The following is an 18,330-nucleotide window of genomic DNA, read 5'->3' as shown; positions in this document are numbered from 1 at the left end:
TGTACTTTCTTTCCCCAGTGCCTCACCTTCTCAAGCCATCAGCATTTCAGCTCTCAACTTTGAAACAAATTTGTACCTACGTCATAGCAGAGGGGAACCATCTGGAAATTATAATCCAAGCACACTATTAAAGTCTACAAAACTGGATCTTCAGAAGCTGATTCTCACAGCTGACACTGTTTTGGGGGTTTTTGTGGGGTTTTGTGCGTGGAATTTTTTTTGTTTGTGTGTTTTTGTTTGTTTGCTTCTGAGGGAGGTTTTGTTTGATTTTTTGTGTTTTGGGTTGTTTGGTTTCTTTATGGTTTGTTTGGGGTTTTCTGGGGGGGAGGGGTGGAGGGGAGCAGTGCTCAGTTTTCATTTGGTTTTCTTTAAGAGAGAGAGAGCACAATTCTACCTCCACAATGCTTAAACAAGAAGTGATGAGCAAAGCACCTATGCCAGGAGGAGGTGAGAGACCAAGTCCTATAGGCTTTACCACGGTGGGTAAGACAGCTAGCTAGGTGTCATGATCTATTTTCTACTTTAGGAAGACAGGATGCTGCAACCCAGGGCAAATAGTGGAAAACAGTGAGCTCTAAAGACAAAGTAATGATATGGAAGAATGAGGGGCTTGTACGTTTCCCCTCCAATAGAAGACAGCTGTAAGGACCTTCTCCCCCCACCTCTTATGCAGGTGGGGTTTTTTGGTTTGGCTTCAGGTTTTGGTTAGTTGGTTTGGGGGGTTTTGTTTGCTTTTATTCGATTGGTTGGTTTGCTTTGGTTTTGTAAGGGGTGGATTTGGCTTAGCTTGGGCAGGTGATGCTGTCACAAATGGGCCCCATCAGGAAAAAGTATGGTCTGCACTCAGGGTGCCACCAGGGGTGGCAGGGAGAACAGCGGTTCGGGTGCCACTTCTGCTTCCCAGCCCAGTCCTGGCAGAGGAGCCGGCACGGGGAGGAACCACGCGCTCTGCTCTTGAGGCACGCAGTACACGGGGTTACTGACGGTCATTGCTCCCTCATCTACATATCCAGTTACAAATTCCCCGCTGCCTTTTTGTTCCACACGAAAACGTAAATCACCCGCCTCAGCTGAGGCAACGCGGAGGTTACTCTGGGGCAAAGGTTTCTCCCTCGCCCTCCTCTCTCCCACGCAGCAGGACCACTCATGAATATGCTGGTTTTGAGCACACCGTGCAAACACCCCACTTGAACCCTGCTAGTAAAATCCACCATCACCCTCACTCCCTTCCCAGGGAAAGGCTGGGAAAAGATCTGGCTCCTGCAATAGCATAAAACCGTCCTCTTTCCAGCAGAGGCTAAAGCACCCTCCTTCACTGCAAGTAGAGGAAAACCTTCCCCCACCCTGATTCCTTGGTTACTTCCTACATGTGCCAAACTCCCTAAACACTTCTGCAGCCTGTTTATTTTTTGGTGAGATCATCAACTGTTCAGAAAGTCAGATGGACAAAGGGTAGCTGACTGAAGGCACACTGGCATGCAGAGATCAGATGTTTGCAAGCTTTATCATTGAATCTGCCCCTACTTAAGATTTTTTTCAAGCTTCTCTTAAAGGGCCACATGCCTTTTTTTTTTTTTTTTTTTTTTTTTGCCCCTCCCAAAAAGCTAGCCAAGCAATAATTCTTCCACTTTTCTGTTTCCCTAGGGATGTGTTGCTTTTTGGTTTGGCTAGTCTATTTCATCTGGGTTTGGGCTCAGAGGTTTTGCGCCATAAGGAGGCATGATTTTCATAGTCAAGGAGATATTCTATAGGCAATTGCAGCAATGCAACCTGAACTATATTGAGATTCCTGCCGACCTCCCTGTAATCATGAGAGGGAGTAACAAAGAAACCATATTTCACAGCTGTAATTAACCAGCCCAGCATTAGCAGAGCATTCGTCCCCTGCCCTTTTTGCCATGACGAGCTTTTTTAGACTTGCTCAGCACTAGGATTTGCTGAAAATCAATGATGCCTTCCAAGGAACTCCTACAAACATCTGAACAAGTTTTCATCATCATTTGGAGTAAACCATAAAGGAAACAGAATAAGGTTACCAGAACTATAGGGCAGTGTTTGGCTTCCAGACAGCTGATCATGAAGCTGTGATCATCACCCAAGACCCTATGTGGAAGGTCTGCAAGACCAAGGCACCAAATCTAACACCACCATCCTGGCTGCAGCGCTCTAAGCACACAGCCAGCCTTTTGCACCATGCATTTTCTCCCCACCCCATCTGGTCCTACTTCCAGGACTTGTGGGTCAGTGTCTTATGCAATCTCTCTTGAACAGGGAGGCATACATAACAGCTTGCACACGAAACCACAAAGCACCAAACCCTGCAATGCAGCTAAATTCTTTCTCTGGATACTTTAAAAAGTCAAGAGTTAACAGAGGTTTCCCCTTGAAAACAGTCATTCTCATCCAAGATGACTGCTTGCCCACTAGGGCCTAAGGAAATAAAAGAGTATTACTTAGAAAAACCCCTCCAAAAATAGAAAGCAAAAGAAACAGGCAAGTCTTTGGAAGGGTAATACCAAGGCTACTTAATAATGCAAACACTTGGAGTGGAAGAACCACCACGAGCCTACTACTGCAGTATTTTCCTGCCATAAAAATTTAGACACACTATCAAGTTACTCAAACACACGAGACAAAATGTCAGCTCAAACATGATATAACTTGCACGTCTCCTCTCTTGACTGAGAGTGGCCAAGACCACCATTACAGGCAGCCACTGCAAGCTGGTGGGCACAGATAAATGCCAGGCAGCACACTGGAGACCAGACTCTCCAAGTACTTTGACATGAACATGCAGCCTCTCTTTGCCCCCCCTTCACCTTCAACAGAGAACCAAGGGAGCTGTAGCCCTGCTTGAGGCTCCCTCAACCCCAGCACAGGGTTTGGCCTCCTGGCTGAAGCCATAGGCCCCAGCAAGCAAGCCAAGCCCTAGGCACAAATGGGGAGATAAATTCGAGGTCAGACTGAGCAAACACACTCAAAGACTGTCAAATCTGATGTGAACCATCTTGCTGATTCAGTGGTGGGATAGTCAGCAGAAATAATACTGAGACAGCTTTTCCCCATGGCAGACTACTTTTGCAGTTTCAGTCCTGACATCAAGGGAACAACAGCAGACAACAGAGACCTTTGCTTATAAACCATACAAATAACCCCCAAAACCAACAGCAGGGCTGAAATGTCTTTGTTGTAATTGGCTCCAGTTTGGGCACAGTACGACAATGCAACGGGAGACCATTCGCATCCACATGAAACAAGCAGAAGAGACGTCCATATCCCATGTGGAACAGGGAGAAAGATCCTTTGTATGATCACATAAGGAAGCTTCCAGCACAACTGAGAACTCCCAGACCTGGAGGGCTTGTGCCTTAACCACAAAACATCCCTTCCTCTCTGAAGTCACCAGTCAGGATTAGACAATCACACATGGCAGCATTTAACAGATATTGTTTTTATAAAAGGCACAGCTGTCCCTCATTTCCACACAGTTCAAATGAACCTGCATTCTGGGCATCAAAACCAGAAACTTTCAGATTTTTGAATCGCAGAGCATCTCCTACTGTAGCACTGTATTACATCCTAAAATTTACATTTTACTGATAACCTAACCTTTTCCAGAACCTTCATGTCTGGGCACAGCGGTAGGCCAGTCAGTCCTTGCTTAAGAATCAAATCTTTGTGACAAAAAAAAACCAAACCCAAAACCCAAAAAATGTATTCAAAGAGTTCAAGACAATCACATGAATTAGTGAAGAAAAACAACCTCTGTGTTGCTATATTACTGATTAAAATGAACATCAAAATAAAAATATGCATTATAAAAAAATAGCAAATCAGTGCCATGTGGGGGTCTCTGGTTCCATGCAGACGAGAACTGAACACTGATTGTGCAGTGAAGGAAGTATCTGTGATCCAAAAGCCACCGGGTTTTAGTTTCTTCATTCCAGAAACACTTCCCCAGTTACTTTCAAAAGCTCAAAAAGGTGGGCCAAAGGGCAAGAGAAGCCACGGCTGGGAATCAGTTTTAATTTGCTGATCTTCCTACAGTTATGATCTTAACAGGTCCCATAGTGAGCAGTGACAATTTCCAACTGCACTGGGAAGATCTACAGACAAGTGGAAAAAAAAAAGCTTCTAGGGGCAGGTTCCAGGACAAGACTCTTCTCAAAGTTCTCTTCCATTCTTTCTTCCTTCACTGAGAAGCACAGAGGTCTCATACCTTCCTTCAGAAACTTAACGGTGCATTGTCTTTTAAAATTAAAGAGCAGAGTGGGAAAAGAGAACCCCACGGAAATTGTCGCTACGTTTTTCATATCCTGAACACTGCATTCTAAAAATAAAAGGCATGCAAATGGTATTCAATGTTATCTCAGTCCACTGTAGAGTACAAAGCTCACCAAGTCTCCTGTTAATTTGTGGGGTTTCTGGCCATAATCTACAATGTACCAGGTTTTCAGCGACTTTAAAGCTAACAATCTCAATGGAAACACTGTGACAGTCAGACTTACTTCCCAGCTTCACATACCTTAAATCCCTATAAAAAACAAATTAAGGGAATGGGAGAAGGAGTTTCATGCCTTAAGTTAATTCAGCAGCTAAGAGGAAAGCAGGGCAATATGTCTGATATACAGACATAGCTTTTTTTCATCAGGAGTTTTCTCTCTACTGATTAAACATGCAAAAGTGAAAACAATTACATTACCTTCTTTATACCCATAGCAGCTGGGGAGACTTGCTAGCCTGTATTCATCATAGCCAAATATCAACCCAACACAGAAGCTGGTACTAAATTCTGACCCTTATTTCTTACCACAGAGACAGCTCGTAGGGCAACCCAATCATTTTTGTAACAGCAACTAAGGCATCACAGCAAGAAGAAACAGTGGGATAGGATGAAGCATGAGACACCTTAGCTTATTTTTTCTGAATCAGCATGGTTCCACAAGCGCCCAAAGGAGACAAAAAAAAAAAAAAAAGAGACTGTATTCCCAGCTCAGCACCTGTCTTGACCAATTAATGAAAGGAAAAAAGCAAGGAAGAATATCAAGTCAGTAAACAAGGTACTTTCTTGTTCCTGTTCAAAAACTTCAGATTCACAATTCCCCATTCCAGTAAAACTGCACTTCTACAGAAAGGGAAGGCCCAGCCCGATTGCACAGCTGGCTGTCAAGTCTGTGCAAAACTGTGCCCAGGCATGACTGGAGAACAAGGTCACAAGGCACCCTGGTCACACAGGCCTGCTTCACCCAGGGCACTGCTCCTTCACTGATCATACCTCCAGAAACAGGAGATTTGGACAACACAAGTCCATGGAGATGCTGAAGTGAGCAGAAGAGCAGAAGCTCCAGCAGTTGAGAGCACTTACTGGTAGCACCACTACAAAGATTCTGGCTAGAAACCTGTCTTTTAGGAAATCCTTACGTGGTGAGATGACCATGGCAGACAAATCAAATGCTGCCACAGAATTACCTTGTACATTGGAAGTTTGTATTAATTTGTAATTACCTGGAAAATATTCCTCTTGAATAGGTGACAGTATGATTTTTACACTCATTACCTATCACTGTGATTTACTGACAAAAGATGTCTGCAGCTACTTCCCATAAAAAAAAAAAACCAAACGGGTTCTCAAATAATTTCAACAGCAGAACCAAAGACTAAATGACTTGTAATTTTATGACCATCCAGAGCAAACTGACAACCATCCAGAGGAAACAGCAATCTGCTAATGATGAACCATGGTACTGCAGTGTACCCTAGTGAGCCAATGACCCTGACTGACGACATGAAAAGCAAACTTTTCACAGTGCTGGGCAAGGCAACAAGTTTTCACCTTTGAAAAGGTGAAACAAGTTTCCACCTTTCACCTCAAGGTTTCATTATACTCCTAACCTTGGACAACACATCCAAAAAGCATGATAATGTTTTTTAAGATTCTTTTCTCTTGGCTTTTTTAGCAGTTGAGATGTTTTAAGAATTCTTTTTCCTCTAAGGCAGCCTTGCCCCTGTGAGGTGAGACCAGCTCTCAGAGCTGCCTGTGTACCTATTAATGCTGGCAAGAGCTAAACTGTCCTCTGAATAAGTTGGACAGGCATACCCTGATTTGCTTACAAGAAATCTAGCAGCTCAGCAGGCCTGTTGTGCAGGATCAACTAGTGTGAAAATACACTCCTAATTTGCTCACAGTCCAAGTGCTGTTCCTTCTTCAGCCATGGGCTGGCCTGTTTTCATAGCAGGCTACAGATCTCTGCTCTGAAACCACCACACATCAAACAGTGCTGCCTCTGCAGCCACGAGATAATACCAAAGTGAACAGCCCATTAACCAGGGCCCATCATCTCCATATATCTGCCATGCCAAATAGTGATGTGAGTAAAGAGGAGGCAGCCTGCCATCCATCTCCAGCAGTTAGCATCTCTCCTGAGATAAAGGAAAATGCAGTGCAACAGGCCCAGGTCCTCCCTCTCCTCTTGGGACCGCAACATTGGGACCACTTCCATTCCTCTCTAAGTAATTATTTTTGCTTAGAAGAGCTCTAAATATAAAAGAAGTCCAGCACAATTACTCTGGCAGAAAGCACAGCTCTCAGCATGTACTAACACACATACACAAACCAGTCCTCAGCTAGCCTTCACAGGGGGTATGCTGACTTCAGGCATGCAGAGCCCATTAAGCTCAGATCCCACCTCTGCCCTGTGTGGGAAGCCAGCAGCAAACACAGGGCTAATACATCCCTTTGTGCAGCTGTTTTGTGCTAAAGCCATCAGGCCCTCTTCCTGTATGACACACACGACAAGAGAGACTCTGCGTCAGAAAGCCAAGACACAAGGCACAGAGGCAAAAGCCTCAGGCTGGCCACCACAGCCCTGGCAGCAAACACAGCCTGCAGAGCTCCTGCCTAAGGAGAGGCACACCCAACCATCTCCCTAAGCCCCACATTATGGCTCAGAGCAGATATTCTCGTGGCTTTCCCCACTGCAAGGCAAATTCTGTTATCTGCACCGACAACCATGAAATAGAGCTTGCCAATGGAAAAGCAGAGAGAAATTACGCAGACTTCTCACAGTGCAAAACAAAAGTAAGCAGGTTTAAAGGAAACACCCTGCAAATAGTCATTGTATTGCTTTAAGAAGCAAATCCTGAGCAGAGCTCTCAACTGCATGGCATTACTACTGGTTGAAAATTCTCCAGCTAATGTTCACAAAGTGAGGACAAACTGCAAATTTCTTAGCCTCTGAATTGGCTTGTCAGTCACAGAGCTGACAGACCACAGATGGGATGACACAAAATACTTCATTATTACGGCAAAATTATTTTCAGAAGTGGTAAACCAAACACTTTCAGGGATGGTATAAACTATAGCAAAGGCCCTCCAAAGGTCAAACTCAGCTCAGATCAAGATGGGGACTCCCTTCTGCACTAGGAATATTACACCCCGGATAATATACAGATTTTAGATGTTTCAAAACATTAGCTCAGAAAGTAAAATATATTTAAGGACCCCAAACAATAGAGAGACTGAAAAGCAAATGTCGTGGACACATCCAGTCACATACCATGATTCTAATGGCAAACATAAGCACATACAGAATGACACCATGCTATTAAAAATGCATGGAGCTAAGCAGAAGTTGAAAGAGTAAGCTGTGATCAAGGAGGATCTTGTCCAGAATGCCTTGTACTTGAGCAAGTGACCATAAATTTAGGAAAAAGCAGGGCTGGACAGTTTAATTAAGTGACCATTACTAATAGCAGAAGTGTTTTCATAAGTTGGCTATGAAAGCATGCATCCATGAGACTGCTGGTTCAAATGCAACCAGAAGACACCTATATGAGAATCATTCTCAACCCTCAAAACAAGCAGGCAGAATAATCCAGCAGCATCTTCCTATTTGAAAATTATCACAGCACAACCTATCCTGTTCGAAGAGCTTCTCCCACAAAACTGGCATGGGTAATGATGAACCTTAAGCAAAACAGCAGGCAGAGCTTCCCAGGATGAAAGCACACCCTGACTGCCCTGCACTTGTATTTGTTCCTTCTTACACAGAAAGGCTGATGAGAAGAGAAAAAGCTACCCCTCCCTTGGGTGTGAAGGCTCATCCTGCCAGATATCTGTTCCTCTTACTTGTCAAAAATTCAGGGAACCTGACTGACATCTGACTTATTCCAAAGTTTAGCAAGATACCAAGTCTGCAGTCAGCAGATCATTGTAGCTCTTACTTTTTTTATGTTCAGGAAGACCTGACACTTCTGAATTCAGTGCCAAATCCTAATGCTCCTTATCTAGCACACCGCAGCATAAGCCACCTTCAGAACAAAGAGTAAAACCAATCAAAAAATGCTGAAGATTAACAACAATAAGCCAATCATTATAATGCACTTAGTCTAACCTAAGTCTTAGTTTAACCTGTCTACTTCCACTGAAAACATATCTACATCTAAATTATTTCAACCTCTCATGATTGCTCCCTACACTTCTATTTAGTTAGTCACTGCAAAGTTATCCTTATGAATAGTTGTTTGGGTTTGCTTTTGAGTCTCAGGTCCAATGGAAGGGAATAAAACCCTCAAACTTCAGCACTAAAGAAAAGATCACATTTTCTGCGCCTAGTTTAGGGCAACCTTTTCAACCATTCAAGTCCTTCACTACTATAAATCAGACTGTTGAGCAACAGCTCTTCAGAATAATTGAAGAACTTTCTCACTCTTTGGGAAAGACTGAAAAACAGATGCTTAGTAGCTAATGATTGCCCAAATTCACATAAAGTTTTGGCTGGAAATCATGTCTCTCAAATTCTAAGTGTGACACTATACGACACTACATCAGGATGGTCCCAACAGACACTGCCTTGATAGTTTCAGGAGCTCATCCTTCCAGTTGGTTTTCTATTGGACTGTCAATATACTAACCAGTCCTTCCCTTTGGTACTGACATAACTTGCTGGCTGAAAATACACCCTGGAGCATTTGCATCACTCTGTTTTACACAGAAGGGTGGATTACTTCTAGGCACAGAGAAGAGCAGTGCTTCCTGGTACTTTAGGAGCCTGATTATGTGTACCAGAATCACAGAGTTCTCAATTACCTGAAGAAAATGGAGTATGTACTGCTGGAGAGGTCTTATGGATTATGTCTATGGATACACTGCTAAAATTCCTTGCACTTTTAGGTAGCAGCAACGAAAACATGAAAAAGAAGGAAAAAGACCAGGTAGGTGAAGACACTTTGGATCTTAAAGGGCTACTTCATTGTCTTGATTTGTGTTCTCTGGCTTTACAGCAGACTGTTCCCTACCTGCTAGGCAGGAAGCATGTGAACAGAGCAGGGTAAACCCAAAGGTGATGGCTCCTGACCATGTCACAGAGTCATGCCCTTGCTACAGTGAGAATTGTTGGGACAATGGACTTCCAATGGACATCCACATCAGGTCTCCAGTGTCAAAATCACTTTTTTTTTCTCTCTACTGTTCTGAAGGAGTTTTTTGTTGGGTAAGCAGCAGCACTGCTTTCCTAAGGAGGTGTTTGGTACAATCCAGAATAGGCACTCAGACTTCAGATATTGCTATCTTTGCAGTAAGCTGTCTTTGCCCCATCAGCAAATCTCCATCTGGCACATACCTATGCTCAGTCAGCTTCAGATATGGTCCAGTTATGTTTCAGCTGCCCTTGTTAGAATTGACAACTATAAGGAAAAGACCTCCAAAGATATTCTAGTTTATGCTCATTAAGTTCTCACTATCTGTGGTTACATAAACCTTCTGACAATGTCAAGAAAAACACACCTAAATACTACCTCAGGTAGTATGTTCCTCTAAAAATATGTTTAGAAGAACAGGAAGGTTCAGGGAGGGCAAAAAAAAAAACACCACAAAACACCAAAATTCATAGGAAAGGGTCTTATTTTAAATCCTTTCAAAGGGTCTTTTATTGCACCATTCTTAAAACTAAAGCTAAATTAGAAAGGGAAGGAAACTCTGGCTGTTTACAGAGGATGTGTGCAACAGAACAGCATGAATCTCCCCCACATACAGCACACAGAGTGCTGCCAGGTCAGCATTAAAAAAACCCCAAAAAACCAAAAAAACACTAGCTAGGTCAAGATCTTCAGCTAATAGATGAGCTAGATTCCACTAAATTTTCAGAGCTACACCAATTTTTTATCCACGGAGGATCCCCGATACACAGGCCTAAGCAGTACGCAGTTTTAACAAACGCTGTTAATTATTGACACTCAGTAAATACATAAGCGTATGCCTATTTTTAAATTCCACAGCAGTTGCATTTAATTCAGTGGATTTTCCCACTGAAATCTTGAAAATAAAATACACGAATGCATAAGCTTAAAACCCATAAAGTAAATTAAAAAGATATTTCAAGCAATTCACAACTACTAAATAAAACACAGCAATGGCAAAAAAGCTCTAGGGTTAGAAGTGGAAAATGTCACATTTTAATGAAGCTGCAAAGAAATTCAGCAACAGGTAGCAGAATATTTTGCTCCATTTTACTCAGGATCCTGGAATTAATACTCACTTATTTTATGACCAAAAATATTTAAATAGAACATGAAAGACTGCCATGGATTTTCAAAACAAATCAGGCAAGCAATGATCTGTCCTCTTGCTTGTGTAAAAAAGAACTTGATTGATCGTGAACATTTTTTAAAAACCATCAGCTTTTATTGCGTCCTGACTGCATTGAAAACTGCCACATCCTACTGTGTTTCAGAATGAGGGCAGCTGTTTATTTATTTAGCTCACAGGAATGCTGTAAAAATTAGGTAATGAGTGTTTGTAATGCATGCTGAAGATAAAATGTATTATTACTAGAGACAGCTCCAAAGCTGAATATTAACTTGAGAGATATGGGAGGTCAGACCCAAATTAGGCACTCTGGCCTCAGTACCAATAAAACACAGAAGTGCACAGGGCTTTTTCCAAATGGGGCAATTTCATAGTCTCCACTCTCATGAGAGCTCAGGCCCATGGAAATCCCCTGAGAAAGCTGAACTTTTCATCAGATAAGTGTTACAAATTTCCTAGGGGACTACTAACACTAAGCTCTATGTGGAAAGTTCTCTATCCTGCTGTCCCAACCAACCTCAGACTGTAGCTTAAATAAACCCAATGCAATCTTCCACAAATCAGGCAGTTTCTCAAGATTCTGAGACTAGAAGTCAATAAAACAGATGCAGAATTTGCCGCAGTGGAAAACAGAAAATAAATCCAAATTGAAGCTAAAACAGCTTAACTTTTGGCAACATAGTCCTGACATTAACAAGCTGTACTGACAAGGCTACATACAAACAGCGAGATAGTAGAAAAGTGTGAGAGATTTAACTGTTCACTTAACACTCTCCACTTTATTAGCTGGTTTAAAATAAAAGTCAGTGAAGACAGGCAAGGCTGAAGACTAAAGAAAACACCCAGAACTTTTAAAGATGGTTCTACATCTGCAGCACACACTAATACTAATTACTGACAAGTAGAGTAAGCAACTCTTGTTTTCTTTATCATGGTGTCCTTATCTACACAAGTTAAGAAAGATAAAGGTGAAGGAAATTTAGAAATTGCAATTTGGTATCTAGTGGAATAGCTCTGCTGCTAATTGCAGTTATCGGTGCTGCTGACTCCCCTACACGCACTCAAACTGTTCACTGGCACCATCAGGGTAGCTGGTTCTAAAGTAACCATACTGCCAGCGCAGCCTTGTGATGACAAGCTTGCAGTTTTCCTTGTTTTTTTAACAGGATTCAAACAGCCTTCTGCGACAGGATTCTCAGAAAGGTTTTCCTCAAGCTCCTGTCACCTAGTATAGTCCAGACACTACAGCAAGGCCAGATTTAACGTAACTCTGCGAATGTTTTTTCAATTCCAAATCCAAAGAGATTTCAGTCTTGCTCTATTACATCCATACACATCTACCTGGAATCCAAGCTGGCATAATTCTAAGCTTCTGTCTTCAAAAGTATCCCTGTACAAAGGAAGTTTAGACAAAAAAAGAAAGCCCAGTTCTAGAGAATCTGAATACATTTTATGCTGCATGTGTTTATCCACATCAACCTCTAAGCAAAGTCATATACTAACAACTGTTCACAGACAGTCCCACGGAAAACAAGTATGATTCTCCTGGAAACACATTTTAAAGTACAGCAGATCTTTGTACCTTGACCTCTATCATGATAATTTTATTAGTTTAATCACATCCTTGGCTTCCAAATAATAAGGAAAGCAGAAGTGGATCTATTGATAGTGGCAATTCCATATCTAGCTATATTGTAGTCACAGGATGCTATTTTCTGAATTATGCAAATATCATGCCATCTAACTAATTAAAGCTATACACCTAACTACCCAATAAAAAACCTGGGACAAATGCTGCCATAAGAAGTCTTTTTTACCTTTGCTTATCTCTTGACTGTCAGCCTCCCAGTATCAGTTGAGAAAAAAATAACAGACCCATTGGATTCACAGAGAGACTTCGTCCACAACCTGTAGTAAGGCATTAAAAGCACCCTTTCAAGAATGTTTTCGAAATGTTTTTCCAGAAAATCTGCAGTTGCCTAAACAATTTCCATTTACTTAAAAAAAACTCTAAGGACATTCATGTCTGTGTGTGTTCATCAGCACACAGATTTGAAGAAAAAATTAATTAGGCAAGTGTGGGAAAACTGCCATGTGTACCTGAATCTCTCCTACCCAATCAACATGGCACACCACAATCTTTGTGCAACCCAAGTACCCACTGGGCACTTCTTCCACTTGCTCATTGTGACAGGCTGCATCTGACCACGGCAGAAATCACAGTGGTTCCCACACAGTCCCAGGCTCCTCTTCCTGGGGGATGCTTTGGTGGGAGGCAGTAGCAGCCAGGAATGCCCTAGGGAGTTCTGCTGAGAGCTAGTGCAAGGTAACTGGTACTGAAAACAAAGAGGTAAAGTAGCCTTCCTACCTACCTCAATAAATCAAGACCTCTCTACTGATACCACAGGGCAGCATTTTTGGCAACATTTTTCCCCTGCCCTAAAGGAAAGGCAAGGACCTGAATATCAGTGTAGACCACACTATCAGAGAACCCAGGTGTGTACTTATGTGCAGCACCAGGAATGCCACCCTGCCACAGTTGGTGTTTGCAGGTGTTTCTGGGCATGAAGGCTACCCGGACATATGGTCTGCTAGTCTTCATTCTAGCCTGGCTGGTTTTTGCCAAGATTCTTCCCAAAGGAAGTTAGGGAGGAAACCAATTTAATTACGCAGGCGTAGGCAGGTGTAAAAATCAATCTGAATGTTTAGCTTGAGGGTGTGGGGTTAATTTTGTTAGGGACAAGACACTGAGGAGGGAGTTAGCCATCACCTTAATGTCACCTAGCAGATAATGTATGACATCCTGTTTCCCTGAGCACCCTGTAATCACACAGTAATACACAAGCCACCAGAAAACCTCTCCAAAGGCTGTTCTTTAGCTCAAGCCCTCTACCATCTTTACCTACTAAATTAAAGAAGCATTAATAGCACTGGCCAGACAGGCTGCAAACTCCTTCAGTCTCAACATCTCTCTGGGCAGCAGAGTGCAACATCAGCAAAGCATGCCAGCCAGCTGATGTTTGTATCTTCTACCACAAGCAATGCTAATCCAGCAAACAAGCAGGACAGGCAGGGCACATGTGGAATAATAGTCTGAGATCTGATGCAATTTCTTAAGCGATGTTTGTTTCCCTCTGCCTACTTCATTGCTCCATTTTTGTTTAGTTGGGTTGGCTTCAAGAAAAATAGAAACATGCCCTTTGGGATTACTGAAAACTAAGAGCAATGCAGTAAATATTAGCCAGGCTGGCTTATATCTGAAATTTTTAGCAACAACCAAAGAAGATGGCTTTAATTATACCTGTTAATTTATTTCCCAGTGGCACTGCGGAACAAAGTGTTTTGGAGTCCTGTAGACAGAAGGAAGAAATAAAGAAAGTGTGCCTCAGACTCAACCGCAAGCTGTATCTCCATCTTTCAAAACCAAAGGAAAAGCTTATTTCTTGCAAACACTGAACCTGATAAAACGGCACTGAGGCCAGCTGCAAATTCAGTGCCTCCAAGCAGCAATGCAAACCTACTGCAGCCGGCAATCCCAGTAGCCTTGTCATGCTCTTGAAAGTGCCGTCACCAAGGTCTTTGACTCTCTGTACTGATTTGCACTCTGCCTTATCGTGAGTGTTAAAGACCTTGGTGACATCGCTGGACAGAGATGTAACAAGCGAGAACAGAGAGGGCACCTGGCACCTGCCCACAAAATTGATTATGTTAAGGTATGTGTGTGCCTGCACGTAGATTTCACTGCTCAGGGCTTGCTGGAAGCAGCCACACAACAGCAGTGCCTATAGAGCATGACAGTACCTATGCTGAACTCCCTCACACCAGCACTTAGCCCTTTATCCTGGCCAAAAAAGGTGCCACATGAAGCAACACTGGACTATCCCCTACTGATAACACCTTGCTCTCCAACATAGAGCTCTTCTCTGCTGCTTCTCCTCCAACTCCTGCACAAACAACCCTGTTATGAGGAGTTATCTCCCACCTTATCAAGAAGTGCCTAAGATACAAAGCCTGCTGGGATGAGTGAACAGTGTGGCCTGAACAAAACCTCTGTGTCCTACCTAGCCTTTAACGAAGGCATTGACTTGCACAACATGAGCAATCTGCCATCCTAAGTAGGTCTCTTGTCCCCAAGGTTCAGCTCATGCCTAACTTCAGATCAGATGATTAGGAGTCACACCTTGAGCATTAATTTGTGTGGGTTGTTTTAAAGAAGGTTCAAATGAAAGGACTTTGGCAAATGCTCTCTGAACTGATTTAGACATCAGAAGCCAGATACAGACATGAATGCTCTGCATGACTAGCATGAGCTCCAATTTACATGCTAGCAATTAGATCAGCTCCTGGAAGCGTGTTTCAAAATCATCAGGAAGTAGCGGGAAGAGTGTGTGACAGAAGAAGGAAGCTGCAGACAATCCCACAGAGTCCATGTCACACACCAAGGAGCATGCAGTCCGTCCCACTGGGGAAGCTGCAGAGTTTCACCTGCCTGCACCACCAATTCACACGGCTTCAGGTCCAGGCCAGAGTTAAAACATACAGGATATCACAACGTTTTTAATTGTTAGCTTACCAATAATTAGCCCTCCTGCTACTGGGGGAAACATGTATAAAGACAGTGCTTTCAGGCTGGGTGGTGCACTAACATCTGACATCCACTCCTACTGTCTCCTTAGGTTCCCAGAGTCACTGGAGGAAAGGCTCCAGAGTGAAGAGGATTTGTATCTCTCACACCTCATCGTCAACAGCAACTGAGAGTTGACCTTCCTTGCACAGGAATCTAAGCACTGCTAAGTAAAAATACATGAGTGCTTCTAAGATTAGAGGATGTTGTTTCATGCATGCTGTCAGAGAATGGATCACACAACCAAGGAGTGGGCAGCAGGGTCCACCAAGCTGGATGGCTTTGTAAATGAGCATGAGAAAGACAAACAGGCTTTGTTCTCCAAAACCCTTACCAACAATGGACATTCTGTCATTTTAAAGACACTGAGGCTTGATTTTTTGATTACACATTTGAAATATAATCTGTGATGACTGGGTCTGAGGCTTGTTTTTGCCATCAGTCCACTAGTCTTTACAGTAGAGAGAAACATGAGCCTTCTAACTTTCAGCTTGTGTAGTATTCCACATGCAAAACTCTTCTTGGAATCACTCCTCCCCCTCAGACCTTCCCAGCAGCAACAACTTCAACGTATGGCTTTGAGAGTGTTCTTGTAAATGTCCATGTCTGACACTTACCGCATGTCTCAACATAAAACACCACACCAGGATCTACTCTTTTTGGAAGAGTTAACTTGCCAATAAAAGTGTAAGAGTAGCACTACTAAAGAGCAAAACACTACTACTAGAAGTGTAAAACCAGTAACAACAATATCTGTCACTCTGATGGGGAGAGCTTGTTCCCAGCAAATCAAACCAAAAAAACTGAAGATATCTATGAAAACAATATTAAACTTCTTGGGAAACAGTCATCTTAACTCATTTTGGTTGTGCTCATTATGTGTCCATCTCTGCACAAAGGGTTTACTCTGCATCCTCTACCTTCTGAAGCTGCTGCAGATTCAGGTAAAAGCATGAGAATGCTACTCACCAGTTCTCTGAGTAAAAAGAGAGGAGGCCTGGTGGTATGGATGCTGAGCTCCTCAGCAAGGAGGAGTGTCCTTTATACACAAGTATCAACTAATGGTCAGAGTCAGTAAACCACAGCATTATATGCAGATCTGATCACATCAGAACTCTGCACAACCCTGAAGAGGAGAGAGGTGGGTTAAATATCCAAGACAAACACCTCGCACAGTCCATGTCTGTACATACATTGAGCACATACCTGCCAGCCTGTCACTAACAGCACAGATTATCCCACAGTGACCTGCAATGCACTGAGCAACACACAAAAGAATGAAAACACCATCTCTGCTTTAAGTGTGCTCAGTACACATGTGACACTATTCACATCATACCAGGTCAGATATTTTTCTTCCTGCAGCCTGCCTGAGCCATCCTCAAACAATGAGAGCTAAGAAGAACTATTGCTGTGAAACCAAGGACAATTTTCACAAAACACTAAAATACCAGCTCTGTCTAAAGAGCTCTACAGGCTGCATAAAGCCTGTAGGTAAAGACTCTCAATGGCTGTGCTCCCATGTCTTTCTAAACCATTACCACCTTCCATCACTCCCACTAGACACATGCCACACTAACACAGCAGCCAAGACAGATAATCTTTCAGGGAAGAATACGCCAAAAAACTTTTACAAGGTGCCACATCAGAGACACCTGGCAACAGGAAGAGATCCACCACATTTCCTGAGACTGGACAGAGCTCCTTCACGTCCCAGCTCTGCAAGCTTCCCACATGATCTCACACTAGTCAATCACTCCTCTGCACCGGATGGGGAAGGCACACCATCTTCTCACACAAGATAAAAATCGGAGGATTCTGATTTTTCACAGAAAATAGGGCTGTGAAAGACCCCCAGTTTTCTTTTGTACCCTGTCATTCAAAATCCTGCCAGACAATATCAGAGAGTATACTACACCAGGCATATAGGAACAACGACAACAAAGAAAACCCTCCAAAACCAAACACAAGAAGGGAAATGGATATTTCATTGTCAGATAATAACCAGCTTTGAGTTTGTAAACTGGAGGCAAACATCAGCTTTTCCCCATCTGTGTTCTTCCAGCACACTTCCCTCTGGAGCTCAGGGGGTAGAACACTAAATTGTAGCTACACTGTGTTCGCTGCTTCACAAAATATCAAAATAACTAGTGCTTTCCAAAAAGACACACTACTCCAACTCCTTTGAGAAAACAAGCACTTTGACTAACTTCAGCGCACCCAGGATTACAGTTTCACATCCAAAACAGCTGCTGTTCTTGGCATTACCACGCCTCTTTTCTTCCACCAAGTAAATTAAAAAGCACGCAAAGCTCTGACACAGGAAAGGCTTAAGGTACTTCTGCACTATTGGAAAAGGTTTGATAAGCTGTAAGTTATAATTGCACACATTCCCGAAATTTATGTGCACAGAATTAACAAGGCCAGATATTGACTCTTACTATCAGGCTGTTACCTAAGCCAGAGGAATTTCCCAATCTGCGTAGTTTTCCCAGGACCTTCTGGACATCCTTTATACTCGTGTCCTGTTGGCTGTACAACAATAATCTCTTGGCATCCGAGAACAGGCGGGAAACGCTGCAGGAAAACAGAAAAACAACTAAGAAGTCATTAGCTCCATGAGCCACCATCCACAGATACAATTTTACATACCAATTCCAAACTTTAATCCCCTTTATGTCACTTTAGCACAAAAAACTCTTTCTTCAATGACTACCCTATGACAATCCAAGGAGCCTAGTAAAAGGTGTCTGTGAATGCTGGGTCAATCTAAGTTATACTGGGAATATCATGCATTTGAAAGAATTTATAAGACTGGAATGCAGAGGGCTTCCTTCTGCCTATAAACTGCCTCTTCTTAGAAGCACAATAATTTAAGAATATCCTTGCCCCTTTCAAATGCTTCTCCAGGTTGCAGATGCACTATACTCTGCATTAAACCTATCTTTCCTGACACCATGAATGTAAGGCAAGGTACAGGAAATCTGGCCATAAACTGTGCTTCCTGCATCATGTTAGCCAGTAACAGGTAATCAACATCAGGAGTTTTTCCTAAACCTATTCATCAGCCTCTCACTCTATGCTGTTCAGAGGTTCACTAACCAGGCAAAAAGATGCTCTG

The 18,330-nt window shown here is 42.8% G+C and overlaps 1 protein-coding gene across 2 annotated transcripts in view; it reads right to left on the bottom strand.

Annotated features, from left to right (window-relative positions):
- Positions 1–18,330, bottom strand: part of ABCA1 (ATP binding cassette subfamily A member 1) — a 91,676-nt gene that overhangs the window by 48,229 nt on the left and 25,117 nt on the right. For both annotated transcript variants that reach the window (XM_063423801.1, XM_063423803.1), the window contains exon 5: positions 17,665–17,786. In XM_063423801.1, coding sequence (XP_063279871.1) covers positions 17,665–17,786 — 122 coding nt within the window. The remainder of the gene's footprint in view (positions 1–17,664; positions 17,787–18,330) is intronic.

The sequence above is a fragment of the Prinia subflava genome, chromosome Z, assembly GCF_021018805.1.
Source record: "Prinia subflava isolate CZ2003 ecotype Zambia chromosome Z, Cam_Psub_1.2, whole genome shotgun sequence".
NCBI classification, from domain to species: domain Eukaryota; kingdom Metazoa; phylum Chordata; class Aves; order Passeriformes; family Cisticolidae; genus Prinia; species Prinia subflava.
The sequence above is the reverse complement of the archived record's forward strand: the minus strand, read 5'-3'. Positions and strand labels throughout refer to the sequence as shown.